The sequence below is a fragment of the Orcinus orca genome, chromosome 9, assembly GCF_937001465.1.
Source record: "Orcinus orca chromosome 9, mOrcOrc1.1, whole genome shotgun sequence".
Taxonomy (NCBI): domain Eukaryota; kingdom Metazoa; phylum Chordata; class Mammalia; order Artiodactyla; family Delphinidae; genus Orcinus; species Orcinus orca.
The window spans coordinates 43,416,889-43,432,125 of NC_064567.1; the positions used below are offsets into that span (position 1 = coordinate 43,416,889).

Sequence of the window (15,237 nt, forward strand, 5' to 3'; positions counted from 1 at the left end):
ATAATATTCTATTCAACTGATATACCACAGTTTGTATTTTCCAACTATTAGCATTTAGGTTGCTTACGGTATTTCATAATCATAAATATAAACATTATGGTACCAAATGGATTTTAGTTTACTACTTTCAGTGCATTAACTTAGATTACTGGTGCCCAAGTGTTGGATTAGTTTTATGACCCACATTTTCCTAGAGGACTCTCTGGAAAGACTATATCAGAAATAGCTGGGTGTGTCTATTTCACTACATGTCTGTTAGTAGTATTTATTACCAAATTTGACTAAATCAATAAAGGTGAAGTGTACCTAATAGCTGTTTACACTTGCATATATTCATCACTGGTAAGATTGAAAATTTTTATGTTAACTGATTTGAATTACAGGATATGTGAATGAAAATATGTATAAATATTTATGTGTGGTGGTCTGGCTATCAGTTTACCTATATCTTTTACCATCTGTACAGGAAAGATCAAGTTTTCTCTTATAGAATGCCCCAAAAATTTGAGGTTGCTTGCAAAAAAAAAGGATTAATTCAAAATGGAAATAGATTGCTTCCTTTTTTAAAAATGACTTTTAAAAAGCTACACAGTTGTTGGAGGACAATCTGTAATTGTGTGAAACATTATGAAAGTAAATGGGGTATCAAGCAATCCACAGATCTTATATCCGACTATATGCTTAATTTAAGCTTTAATTCTGTGGGGATATAAAAGAATCTGTCCTTAAATTAGAATACAAGACAAGCACATATTCAATTTTAGAGTATAAAATGAGAGCTAAATTATGTCATACCCCCAAGTGAAATTCACAAGAGAATGAAAGCCAGAATAAATAGGGAGGAAATGAAAATTGATCTGCCTCTTAAAGAGGGTAGATAGAAGGGTAAAGAGAGGACACTATTTTAGGTGAGGAAAAAAAGCTCTATTAGCCCTGCTTGATGGAAAGAAGCTGCGTACCCATGCAAAGTCAGCTTTCCCAGAACAAAGTGGGGAAGCTGGGAAGTCGCAGAAAAGGAGTTTCGGAAAGAAGATACAGTGGAGCCAAGTGACTGAAAGTCCTGAATGCCTGGCACTGGAATCCAAACTCGACCAGGGGCAAAGAGAGCCATGGAAAGTATGTAAGCAGATGTGTGACAGGAGAGCAGTGGGCTGAGTCTTGCAGAGATGTGCAGGGCAAAACGTGGGTAGAAAGGCAAAAACATGGGTAGAAAGGCTACTTCAAATGCCACCACAGAAAGCCAGGTAGAATAACAAGGACACAAGCCAAGGGGGGTTCCCAGAAACATTTCCAAATGAACAACCACAGGCTAGGGTGACTGACTAAACCTGGAGGTGCAGCTCTGCATGTGGTTACAGCAAAGAGGGAGCGCCGGTTTTAGAGGAAAGAGTCACCAATTTCCAGGTGTACATTTGTAAAAGAATGCAAGGTCCCAGAAATGGCAAAATTATCTCTTTGTAATTAGTAGATTCAAGTTAGGCACAGTAAAGGTATTTTAAGGAAATTGAACTAAGTAAATACACTTCCAGCCAGGAATCAAATTGGTAAGCATTATAAGCATGGCGATGATCATTATTTTCCTCACTGTGGTAGCGTGAGTTTTACTTACTTTACTTATTTATAATTAAATCACACTTTATTTCACAAAGGATCTCACATACAGTGAGAGTGTACCTTCAAATAATCAATTCTTTGTTCGTTTACTTAGTCTCTATATTCTTAAATGCATGAATAATATTAAATGTGTCCATTAAAGCGCTGTTTCATATTTGATATACATAAGGAAAGATTAAAAAATTACACGTCACCACCTGTAAATGTATTCTACTTGGCTCCTATTCTGATGTATTTCAACTATTTCAGTTTTTAAAACTGCAAGCAGGTCATCAGAAAAGCTCTGAGATACATTATATTCAACTCTAGTCAAGTATTACATAACACCAGTTGCACCTAACTAGCAACAACACAGAGTATGTGGCCATTATGAACATAAAACTAATTCTTTCATGTTTATCTTGCTGGCTAAGATCATGGGAATTACCAAAATATTTACTTTCTGCACTATGTTCCCATAGACAGTTATAATTGTGATGATACTTTAGCAGTCATAAAGGCAGGCTTGATACTGACACCAGACTTCCTCCTTTTGTTTGCCTTTTAAGAAGAAGTCATTAATAATAGTAATGATTAGCCATCTCAGTCATCACTCAATCCAGACAGGCGGCACAATGGCCCTTGCATCAAATCTGACCTGTGACGTAGAAGTCTTTAAGCCTTGTAAGTGAGTCTTGATAAGTCCCTCCACACAATAGGATTTCCTATTATAAACATGTTTTCTCACATGAACCATGTTGAAAATGTTAAAAATAAGTTTCTCTTTCCATATCAGTTTGTAAAAGGAATAATCAATCAAAAAGTAAGGCTGAAGGTCCAAATCTCCTTCCCCCACTGATGTAAATTTCCATCTTAACTTTCCCAGGGGATTTTAAAGTTCAGTACTAGGGAAGGTAACTATTAAACCTCTAAAGGACACAATAAAGCTTTTCTTTTTTCAAATAGCAGATAACAGCTACTAAAGATATTAAATGCACTTTGAAAGAAAAGAAAAAGGCAAGATGCTATGCAACGTGCCAATATTCCTTCCAACTCTAGGATTGTACGTAATCAGGTCCCCAAACCAGTGCACTGTTGCTCTTTAGAGATTCCTCTGGAATCAGGTGGAACACGTGAACATTTAGAGCAGAAGAAGTTTGAGACAGCCATTTGGTTCTCCTTGTTTTCCTGCCATCTGCGGGACTTCACCGTACAGAATCTTAGTCATCTAAGCTGTTTACTAGGAAAATAAGAAGCAGATCTGTATAGAGATTAGGAAGGGCAAAAAGGATTCAGCCACATACCAACTCCAAGGGACAGTAACTACCTAGAGTGCTGTATTCAAAAGGATTCTGAGGCCATGGTGTCAGCTCAACAGGAAAGAGTCTATCTATGATGATTATAACGTCTACCAAGGCCATATGAAGGGGGAGTAGCAGCCCTTGTGCCAGATTCTTGCCTCTCCTTTATGCAGATGCACACATCTCCCTAGAGAAGTTTCTTGTTCCTGGGAAAATATATGGTTATTGTGAAAATGACCAGGCTGATCCCAGAATACCAGAAATAAGGGCTGCAGTATCCTACCCTGCTTTCACTAATTTGTTAAAATGTGCTTAAGTTATTAACTCAACTGAAAAAACCCTTTCCCTCTTAATGACTGATAGTGCTATGCAACAGAAACTTCTGCAATGATGGAAATATTCTGTATCTATACTGTCCAGTGTGGTAGCCACTCACCACATGTGGCTATTGAGCAGCTGAAATACAGCTAGTGTGGCCGAGAAACTGAAATTTTAATTTTACCTCATTTTAATTCACTTAAATATCCATTTAAATAGCTACATGTGACAAGTGGCTACCATATTAGATAGCCAATATGTTTACAACAGAATATGACTAGAATATGTTTGCTTGTAATGTTGAAGTAAATCCCCAAAGGATGGGTACCAAGTCTATTTGGTTTATTGAGGTATGCTAAGTGCCTAGAACACTGCCTGAAACATAGCATGTGCTCAATAAATATTCATTGAATGAAAAAATGGATAACAAATGAACTGGATAAAAGATTTTTCCTCTTAGGCCAATCCTGAGGTATGTGTAGTTTTGCAGCTTTTGGCTTCTGTACAGCATAATGAGGGGGAGATGTGTGTAATATTACAATTAAATACTCTCTCAGGCTCAAACCAGTAACACATTGACCTAAGTAGACTTACTTAGGTAAGTCTAAGGAGACTGTATTTTCCATAGAGCTTCAAGTGGATAGAGGGTCAGTAGAGGCGTATTTAAATTCTGCACTGAGGATCCAAATACTCTGAAATATCCTCAGAAAAGTAAGAAAATTCATTTTAGAGTTTCCCTAACAGGTACTCTGATAGAACACTATTTTAGGTAAAACTTTTCCAGCATCACAGGAAGACAATAGGGATAATACTATATTATCAAATCCACCGACAGAACTATGTTTATGACCTCTTTTTGGAGACGCCAAATAAAACATTTAACGTTTTTCTTAAAGTGATAGGGAGTATCCCTACAAAAACACATTTGGTATATATAACTTTCAGCAACTTAAAAAATCACATATAATAGTCAGCAACACCAGCATTTATTTGCCCTCCAAAAGTACTGAGAAGTGGCAAAAATGGAAAAGTGTTACTAAAGAGACAGATCAAAGAAAACACTGATGAATTCTGTTCCAAATGGGATGGTATTTTTTTAATACTGATAATATAGTGTGAAGAACACTACCTTTCATTAGCAATAATGAATTCTAAACATTTTTGCTTTGTGAAACCGAGGTTATTAAGAAGAAAATATTCCAGAGTTGACTATGGTATTTAGCCTGTCTTGTGACACATGCCATCTAAATAACAATACAACAAACCATTATGCAGTGCTGTTTGAACCGCAAATAAAACATCTTCTGAGCACTTTCTCTTACCTCTCAATACTGTGGGGACATCTGACCTTGAACTGAGAGTCTCTTCTGAAAATGTTGCCCACATGTCTAAAGTTCTCCCTCTCACAATGTATTCTGCCATCCACCCTCAACCAAACCGTCTAAATTACATTCAGATTTTTGTGGTATCATAATAACTTCAATATGGGATATATTTCAACATTCTGGTCAGAGACTCCTTTCTTCCCCGCCTCACCCTCCTTCCAAGTTATTTCAGGTTTGCATATTTCATTTTCACGTCTCAGCGGGATACCCATCACATAACATTTATTTGTGAGGTCTAAAGGCATAATGTGGAGGATTGTGAACCAGCATGTCAAAACCACATACTGCATGCGTACGTCCTAAAGAATGAAAAAGGATTCCTTTTTTTCTCAAGATATATAAGCTGTCTCAATAGTATAAGTCCAAAGTGAATACCACAACCTAATTAAAGATGAAGAGCATAACAAGCAGTATTAAAATGTCTTTTTTGATTCATTCTTCTCCAAGTTATGTTTTTATCAAATGTCCTGTCTCATTAATGACTTCGATAGACATAACAAGTATACACACCTTCTAATCTCATCAAATTCAGAAGAGAGTTGAAGTAATTTTTTCTTACATGATTTGGGAGGTATGACAGTAGAGAATACAGAGGCAGGTAGAAAGGAGCTTTGAGAAGATGCTCAGTCCATTCACCTGCCTACAGGGATGAGCATACTTACATACTCCTGGCAAATGAAGCTGTTTTTAAAGATCTCTGGAGTCAGAAATACCACAGTCTCTCTTGGGACTCAATTCCTACATTTGAGAATGTTTATTTCTAGGAAATTCTTCCTTTGGGTCTAAGCAGGCTTCAGGGCCAGCTTCAGAAGCATGCAAGCTGTGTAATTGCACAGGGTCCTGTGCTCAGTTTAATGCTTTGTTGTCATCATCTTGAAATTCTTAATAATTTAATCTTTGAATTTGTGTTTTGTAAGTGAAGTCTGATAAGACAATGAAGCGCGTGTGAGAAGGGAAAATATGTGCAATATGCATGCCTCCTCCCTCTTTTCTCCCCATTCCCATACAGCCCCATAGCTCAGAATTCCCGTGGCCCCAGGATGAGTGGGAGTTCACAGAGACTCAAAGTAAGCAGGAGGAAGGCCTATTCTGTCTAGACTGATTAAGCGAAGGAACTGACAGCCCTGAGAGGCTTTTCATTTGAACCAGAACTTGTTTTGAATTAAGAAAGAAGGCAATAGATTCAAAGAAACAGGAATGACTAAGGAAACCCACTACACTCCTGTTACTTCCCTGTATTAACCAACCACTTACACTGAAAATGATAACATAGAAAGAAAGGGAAATGGAGTGACACAGAGCTCCTTTCCCTTCAGTCCTTCCTTACTTAGCAGGAAGCTGAAGGTAGAGAGTGTTGGTAGATGTGCACTGGTTAAGAAGTAAAATAAAGACAGTTAAGTTTTGTGCAGCAATTCTGCAGTTCCATAAGAACAAAATGCATACGAGCTACAAAATACAAGTTGCATATATTGTATATGTATTGTATATATTGTATAATTGTGGCAATTCTTTAAATTTTTCTTTATGTAGAACTACATAAATAAATAGCAAACGAAAATACCATGATGAGAGAGTGACTACAGAAACTAAAAAGCTATGTGTTTAGTACCTGTTTTAACAGCACTTTAGCATATTTTCCTACTTTTTTGAACAAGGGATCTGCATTTTCATTTTGCACTCAACCTCATAAATTATACAGCTGGCCCTGCCCTGCTTCCTCATGCTCCAGACTCGATCCACTGCATCTGTTCTGCCAAATCACCTCTTGTTAGCTTCCACCCTTATCTCCATTCATTCACCCCAACAAATGTCAACTGCGCTATGGTCAGGCATTGTGCCAGGCACTGAGAATATAAAAATGAGTAAGATATAATTCCTGCCCTCAAGTGTAGTCGAGGAGACAAATCACCATGAAAAGGTAGTAATATCTACCTTGCATGGCTTTAGTGAGGACTATAAATAATACATATAAAGTAGACAAACCACTACTAATGATGATTAGCACTCTACCCAATTATCTCATTTAATTCTTATTACAATTTATTGGACAGTTAACATAATTGTTTCCATTTTAGAGCTACAGAAGCAGAGATTTAGATCAGCTAAGAAACTTGACCAGAAGGACTTTGCTGGAACCAGCACCTCAAGCCACCCAAGTCTTTTTGACTACTAAATCTGAGTTCATAGTGATAGTGATAGTTAATATTCTTATTAATATAATCTTATACAGATGGCCAAGAAGCACATGAAAAGCTGCTCAACATCACTAATTATTAGAGAAATGCAAACCAAAACTACAGTGAGGTATCACCTCACACCAGTTAGAATGGGCATCATCAGAAAATCTACAAACAACAAATGCTGGAGAGGGTGTGGAGAAAAGGGAACCCTCTTGCACTGTTGGTGGGAATGTAAATTGATACAGCCACTATGGAGAACAGTATGGAGGTTCCTTAAAAAACTAAAAATAGAACTACCATATGACCCAGCAATCCCACTACTGGGCATATACCCTGAGAAAACCATAATTCAAAAAGACACATGCACCCCAATGTTCATTGCAGCACTATTTACAATAGCCAGGTCATGGAAGCAACCTAAGTGTCCATCGACAGACGAATGGATAAAGAAGATGTGGTACATATATACAATGGAACATTACTCAGCCATAGAATGGAACAAAATTGGGTCATTTGTAGAGACGTGGATGGATCTAGAGACTGTCATACAGAGTGAAGTAAGTCAGAAAGAGAAAAACAAATATCATATATTAATGCATATACGTGGAAGCTAGAAAAATGGTACAGATGAACCGGTTTGCAGGGCAGAAGTTGAGACACAGATGTAGAGAACAAACGTGTGGACACCAAGGGGGGAAAGTGGTGGGGGGTGAAGGTGGTGGTGTGATGAATTGGGAGATTGGGATTGACATGTATACACTGATGTGTATAAAATTGATGACTAATAAGAACCTGCTGTATAAAAAAAAAATAAAATTCAAAATATATATATATAATCTTAACCATTCTATTCTTTAATTTCTATTATTACAGTGTACATTTCTAGCTTCTCAAAGGTCAATTTTAGCTGTAATTTTATCAATCTAAAAATAATGTGTACTCTAAATTTTTTCTAATTTATTTTTACTGTTTTGTTAAGGATATAAAATATAGCTTGATTTTTTTTTTATTCTGACAACCCTTTGACCCAACTGTAGAAAATTAGATTCAACTGACAAAGCTTGTGATTTTCAAAATCGTGTTCATGACTTCGTTGATAAAATACCGTATATAGGTTAAAAACATGTCTTTGGACGCAGACAGACTTTGGTCCAAATTCTGGCTCTACCACCCACTAATTTCAGAAAGGTACTTAATTCTCAAAGCCTAAAATTTCCCATATGTAAAACAGGGATGAAAACAATACCTTAACTATATTATAGGTCCTTGTTTAAGATTAAATGAGATAATCCTTGTGAAACACTTAAAAGAAAACATGGTACCTAGTTAACACCCCAAAATTTCAGTTTTAGTACTATTATCTTTAGTACCATGTTTTCACATCTGTGTTTAAAAATGGATCTGAAATGACTTTTTTGTTGAAACGGTTTCCTCCAATACAAAAAAATAAGTTCAAGCGTCTCTGATTTCCAAGAAGTATATATTTCTTTGTAAATAAAGGCATGCGTTAATGGCACCTGGTAGTCACATACCTCAATGATTCAAAGCATCTAAGATGTTTATTTATATCATCCTTCACCAAAAACTCCAAATGCATGCCCCCATTTTTTCCCTTTTTGTTCTAAACTGCCTATTCAAAGGATCAAGAGTAAAAGAGTTTATAAACTACATATAAAGAATTACATAAATGTAAAAAAATATCCCTGTCATTTAGCGAGGCCACCTCAGTTCTCTCTAACCCTTGAAGTGACACTTAAATTTAAGAACGTTGAGCAAATTAAAATGCCTGAATTGTTTTCTCTCATGGAAAAGGAAAGGATTAGATAATCTGAAGGTTTACTGCCATCACCCTGGCGGTCAAATGACTGTTTCCCTGGCTTCTAAGTGATTGAAGAGTATATAAAAAATAAGACTGGATACCACATAAAAATGGACTATATACCTATTTTTTAAATAGCTCTAGGAAAAAAAAAGGCCTTTACTTGACATTTTTATTATGGTTTGAAGAAAAGGAAAACAGGATATGGGTAAAAAGACAAAACAAAACCAAGCTTTCATTTGATACCTTAGAAAACATGATAGCCATGTGATATTTTCCTAAAACCACCACCTTTTTCAATAACGCTGGCTGTTACCACTGCAGGCTTGTGGGTCCTTACCAATTCTTGAGTGTCCTGCTGCAGTGGCAGAAATGCCGCTTCCAGGATAGCAATCTGGTCGGCGCTAAGCTTCTGCCACAGCCCGATCAGCAGAATCACCAAATGGGTGGCACTTTTCAGCCTGGTGAATGACTGGAACAGATTGTCTTGGTTTTCCTCTACTGCATCTGCTAGAGAGATTACCTGCAGAAATTACAAACTTCAGTTAGGGATAATTTCACAATTCTTGAGCCCTCAACAAATTACATTTGGCACACTCTTGTTTTTCTTTAAAACAACTTCATGAACTTTGTCTTCCACAAACACAAGCTATGTTGAGTAATAAAAGAGTTATCATTCATCTGTTCGCTTCCTTCTTTTAAAAAAATACCCTAAGTAATTCCAAATCCATATGGCCAAGAGATGAAAATATCCACGAAATCAGCTTAATGGGGACATTGTTCAGTGTCTGCTTCACCATCGATTCACCTTCTACAATATATGATAATATAAGTAACCTCTAATACAGTTATTACGGTCATTATTACTAGTCACAGAGATTGATCAATTTAAAAAATTCTTGATCAATTTAAAAAATTCTTATCAGAGTAACTGCATTTACCTTGGAATTTCAAATAATAACTTCATAATACCCTTTTCAGAAAATAACTGTCTTCCTCTATTACTTTTTACATGGTATTGGAATATCCAATATTTCTTTACTATATTTAAAAGGTAGATAATGTTCAAACATTTGACCAATCAAGCAATGTCATTTTTAACACAAATGTCAGGCACCAGCCCACAGGGACCTGAAAGAAAAAAATGTTCAGGGTGCGTTAGCTTTACAATGCCAAATCTACTTAGGATAAAACTGGCAGGAGTGAGTAGAACTGGCTTTTTTTTTTTTCATCCTCTTGAATAATCCTGTGGAAAAAAGAACTAAAGTAACAATCGGATAGAACACTGAAGACAGCCCATTGGTGTTTTATTTTATTTTAATCTCTTGGTGAATTTTGTGCTCATTAAAAGTAAGGAACTGATTAGCCCAGAGGCTCAAGGCACATGACAGCCCCCAGAACTGGAGTAGCAAAAGCCGGGGCAATGTAAGCTCCTTTCTACAAGTCCCCACCAGCTTGAGGGACTAGAGCTCAGATGAGTTTCAGAAGTCTAGTGCAGATGATCCATTTGGTGATATTTCACGGCTTACTGACACTGGCCCAAAGGGCCTATTAAAAAATCATCAGTCAAACAAGTATAGTCTGCAGCTGTGTGGTCTCCCAAATTCCATGTAGGAGAAGGGCTATAAGGGGACAGTCCTCAGAGTATCTGGGAGACACTGGAAAAGAGATGTAGGTTAGAGAAAGACAAAGCACCTGAAGGCCCTTGCCTGACAATCCCGGGCAAACCAGGATTCCTTGCCACTTGCAGGAGTTATGAAAGGCAATCACAATTCACATTCAGCTCTAGAGGGAGCCCTGGGCATTGGGACCAAGGTAAGCATTAACAAAGCACACTGCTTACTGAGTGCCTACTACTGTGCTACTTTTCATTTGCATTCAAAGGTACGTGATACCCTGTAGCCCATGAGGATCTTATAATTTGTTGGACAGGAAACATACATACACAACCAATTAGTGGAAAGAAGCATTACCGTAATAATGTCCTTATTGTGCAGCACAGAAAGTAAGTGTGAAAGAAGCTAGCTAAGGGGCAGATTACTATGGGCCAGAGTTAATATCCCTGGGGCCTCTTTTACTCAAATGAGGCTTGGAACTCATCCCTTCCCCATTACTTCAAGAAGTTCCCTCGAGGAGATGGAGAAGTCACTTTCCTTAAACCAAAACACCTGGAATTATCTGCTTCCCCAACCCTCACCATGATTACAACTGACTCCTGTTAAAAATCTAAGTTTAATTTCATCTTCTTCCTGTGAATGTTATCAATTAAGCCTCACTGTGGGGGCCATCATATTATGACACAGATGCTTACAATAAGTCCAAATCATACAAAGATCAAGGTGATAAACACCTCCTGAGTGCCAGGGATGTGCAAGAATTTGCAGGAAGCACTACAGGGAATTCAATGGCAACAGAGATAACCTCCATCTTCAAAGACTTTATAATGGAGAAAGGAAAATAGGTCAAGGAGGCAAACACTGACAATATAGGGAAGACCCTATAGACTATTAAGGAGAATACCACTAACATTATGATCATTATGTTAATAATAAGCCCTCCAATTAATTGAGCATGAACTGTATGCCAAGCAATCTGCTCTGTGCCATACAGGTATCAGTGCGTTCAATCCTCACACCTCCGCTGAGACTTAGTTGGCAAGATCTCTGTTTTATAGATGAGGCCTCTGAGGCTCAGCAGATGTAAGGAATGTGCCCAGTACTGTACATAGGGTGTGCCAACTGTGTCTGTGCTTAGAAGTGCTCCATGCTTGGTTTAAGGCCCTGTTGTCTCTGTCTTGAAAGTCTTAATAACTTTATTTTTGAATTTGTGCTTTGTAAGTGAAGTCTATAGGATAATGGACCATGCACATGATCAGAGGAGATATGCTCATTAACTCAGAGAGTTAAGTGCTCTTATATTTGCATTTAAAACTGGCATTGCACAATATAAAGATTAATCATAGAATTCATGCTAACAATTTAAAATTTTAATTTTTCCTTACTTGAGATAACATTAAATAGCACCACCAGAAGGTGTGAAAGAGAGACCACTGAAGAAAGGAAAGAACTTTATATTTTAGTAGCTGTTTCAATAGCACTTTCTTCTACCTTTTAACAAGGGCCCTGCATTTTCATTTTGCACTGGGAACTGCAAATTAAGTAGCCAGTTTGACCATCATCTAGTGAACGAGAAAGCAGGATTCGACTTGGAGTGTCTCACTCTGAAGTCTGCATGAGACCTGAAGCACCTTATAGGTTCGGAGAAGGGCCTAACTACTAGTGAGTGTAGAGGGCCTTGGGAAGGAAAAGGTGGAAGAAGCAGCAGTGGCCACTGGACCAGGCTCAGCCAGCTCCTACCAGCTCATGAGAAAGGACTGATTATTCAGTTTTCAGGAATTTTGTGAGCCAGTTGTTAAACATGGCCATTGTTAAAAATTAAATTATGTAAACTTAAAAATAAGTTACATGAAAACAAAAGTAATAAATACTCAAAATGCATTACTTCCTAATTATTTTACTGTTATCTAGGCCCTTGAGGTTATTTATGCCTGTTGCATCTGTATGTTGGCAACACTCTGCAATGGTGAGCTACTGCCCATTTCTTCCCAACTCCACATTCAGTGACCTCATGCTAGAAGCTTGAAATCAGCCATGGTGGAAGTATTTACAACATGCAAATCAACAACTGTTATAAAGTTAGGCTTCCCACCCACCCTGCTCCTCACGAATAGCCAGTTGGTAAATATCTACCAGCATGCCACTGAGAAGAGGTACCTGAAATTTGTCCTCAAGAATAGATATTGGGTAAGGGGGCTTTAAAAGTGAAGGAAACAACCTGAGCAAGTGCATTAAAGCACAAATGTAGAGGCTGCTTGTTCAGGAAGGAGCAAATATTCCAGTTTGGGAAGAGCATTTGATGAGACAAAAAAGGTCATCTGGGCAACTGCTGTAGAGGAACCAAAATGTCAAGGTGAAGAGTGTGCAGGTTACTGGAGAGCCACAGAGTATTCTGAGTATGGGTGTTATCTGATGGAGGCTGTGCTCTAAGTAGCCATCGGATCACAGCAAACATTTAGAGCATTTGCTGGGACTTAAGTGAGGCTTTTATGCACGTTCCTCACTATCAAGGGAAAATTCTTACTAAGTGTAACAGCATGTCAGTTCGTGGACCCACCCAACTTGCTAAACACAGCTGTGGTGGAAGAATGACTTCTCAGTGAGACAGCAGCCCAAGCCACAGGATCTTTCCTGAGCAAGACCCAAAATACATCAATCCTGGAGAAGCATCGTTTCTCTAAGTTTCAGTCTCGCTGGATATATTTCTGTGCCATTGTGGAAAGAGTCTGCTATCCCCAAATGGTCACAGAAATTGGAAAGAAATGGGATAAACAATTCCTTATGTAAATTACCCCCAAGGAAAATCTTCCTGACCTACTGGCCAGCGTGAAATACTAAACAGATCTCCATGTTCTCAATTTAGTTTTACACGTAATAGCCAAGTTTACTTTGTTCTCCACAAGAGCCAAATGAATTTAGCAGAATTAACACAGTAAAAAGGGATGGAAAAACTAGACCCACCAAGATTTAGATCTGTCTGACCAGGGCCTAGAGGATCTCGCAGCTCACCTGGAACTGAGAAATGAGGCCAACCAGCTGCTAGGGCTTACATTTGAGGGACAGTGATTTTTCAGTGCTCATCACTGGCTGTACAACATGTGTGTTCCCTGGCGTTCAACAGAACTACAGAAAGGGAGAGGTTTAGGAAAAAATAAATGCTAACGATTTCAAGCACAATGTGTTGATGGCCTTTGTTTTGCTTTTTCAAATTGAAGGATTCCAAATAAAATGGAGACCCCAAAGGACATCTCTATCCAACTGCCATATCAATTGATGCCAAAGTAATGAGGCAGAGGCCCAGGGAGCTGCTTGCAGGAAAACGCTCAACTCATAAAGTGAGTGTGAAATTAATCCCAAATACTTCCAGCTGCCAAGATAGGCTCTAAAATTGGTTACAGGAAAGCAGCAGCAACAACAGCAAAGTAGACATGAATCATACTATGTGAACACAGACATGTCCAATTTCTTCACCTAAACTGACCATCGAATCTGGCTCCCGATCTCATGTATGGCATACAGAACCCCACTACATTGCTGTTTAGCTGTCATTTACTGAGCCCTGACTGTGGGCCAGGCACTGGGCTAGTGCTGTTATACTCAGGTTATCACTTGGTCCTCATGATACCCTCTGAGATAAAAATTGTTGATCACCTCGGCTCCCACTTCCAGATGAGGAAACAGAAGCTTAGAGCTCTGATGAGCTTAATGCTCAAATGATGAGCACACTGCCTGTGGTAATGAACAAGGGCAGGGAAGGACAGGGATTTTAATGCTGTCTCCTGATTCCCCATTGGGTGCCCTTTCTTCTCACTGATCCACAAACGTATACAGTTGGCTCCACAAAGTAATCCGGTGGATTTTTATATTGATAATCAAACAATAACACTGAGGAAAAACACTAGTAATATATTGTAGCAATAATAGGTATATGTGCTTTAGTTACGTTTTCCCATTGTTGGGGCTGTTAACATAGGTTGAAATTTCCAGGTTGGTTTCTGCCCAAAGTTACAGTATAAAGGAAATTAGTTCATAATTTGTAAAGGATGGGAAGTTAACATAGTAAGTTTTTTTCTCTTAACAAAGGGAATTTAATTATGTTCTATATAACTCAAAATTATGAAGACTAGAAAACAGCTATTTCCTAGGCCTGCTCCTTTAGTGAAGCTACTTTTTTAAAAGGAATGATTGATTTATTGTCTATAAATCACAGAGTACAATGTTTTCCGTGGTCTAAGCAAGTTGATGGTATATAACAATAATTGTTAACATTGTCTTAGGGCTTTCTAGGAGCCAGGCACTGTGCTAACGTCCTTACAGGGATTCTCTCATTTCACTCTCAAAACAATTCTATGAGGTAGATACTAGTACTGCCCCCATTTAAAACATAAGGAAACAGAATTACAGAAAGGGTCACGCAGTTAGCAAGTGACAGCCAGAATTCACACCCAAGCCATCTGACCCAAGAAACGTCACCAAGTAACCTTGCCTGCATTAATTTTCTGCCTGCACATCAGTTTCATCATAGGCAATATGTGGAACAAATTCTATCAAAAGTTTCCCAATGGGAGGTTTCAGCTTTGCTGATGTTCCAGTACCTCATACGAATTAAGATAGGTTTATTTTAACAAAAGGTCAGCATGGATGAACGAGTTAGGAAAGTGGAGTTCCTATGATATGGATGAGTTTATATATCCCCCAGGACAGAATGCAATAGGCTGTGCTGGAACAGGCAATGGCCTGGGAGCCAAGAAGACAGAGATTCTAGTCCTGGCTTCCCTACTAAACAACTTTAGGTCAGTGTTCAATGTACTTCCCTTTTCAGGGCTCTATGGTTTCATCACCTTTAAAATGTAGGGGTGGGAAATATGATCTCTAACAACCATCATAGCTGTGTCAGATGCAAAAACTTTTAAATTACTTTTGTATGATTTATTTTGAACTATCCATGCTCCTTCCCCATCTATCCATCCATTTCTTCCCCTCTATTTGTACACATACTGAGTTTCTCATTTAATGTTTGTTGAT

The 15,237-nt window shown here is 38.1% G+C and overlaps 1 protein-coding gene across 5 annotated transcripts in view; it reads right to left on the bottom strand.

Moving 5' to 3' along the window:
- Window positions 1-15,237, bottom strand: part of BBS9 (Bardet-Biedl syndrome 9) — a 432,087-nt gene that overhangs the window by 74,658 nt on the left and 342,192 nt on the right. For all 5 annotated transcript variants that reach the window (XM_049714453.1, XM_049714454.1, XM_049714452.1 and 2 more), the window contains one exon: window positions 8,937-9,119. In XM_049714453.1, the coding sequence (XP_049570410.1) occupies window positions 8,937-9,119 (183 nt within the window). The remainder of the gene's footprint in view (window positions 1-8,936; window positions 9,120-15,237) is intronic.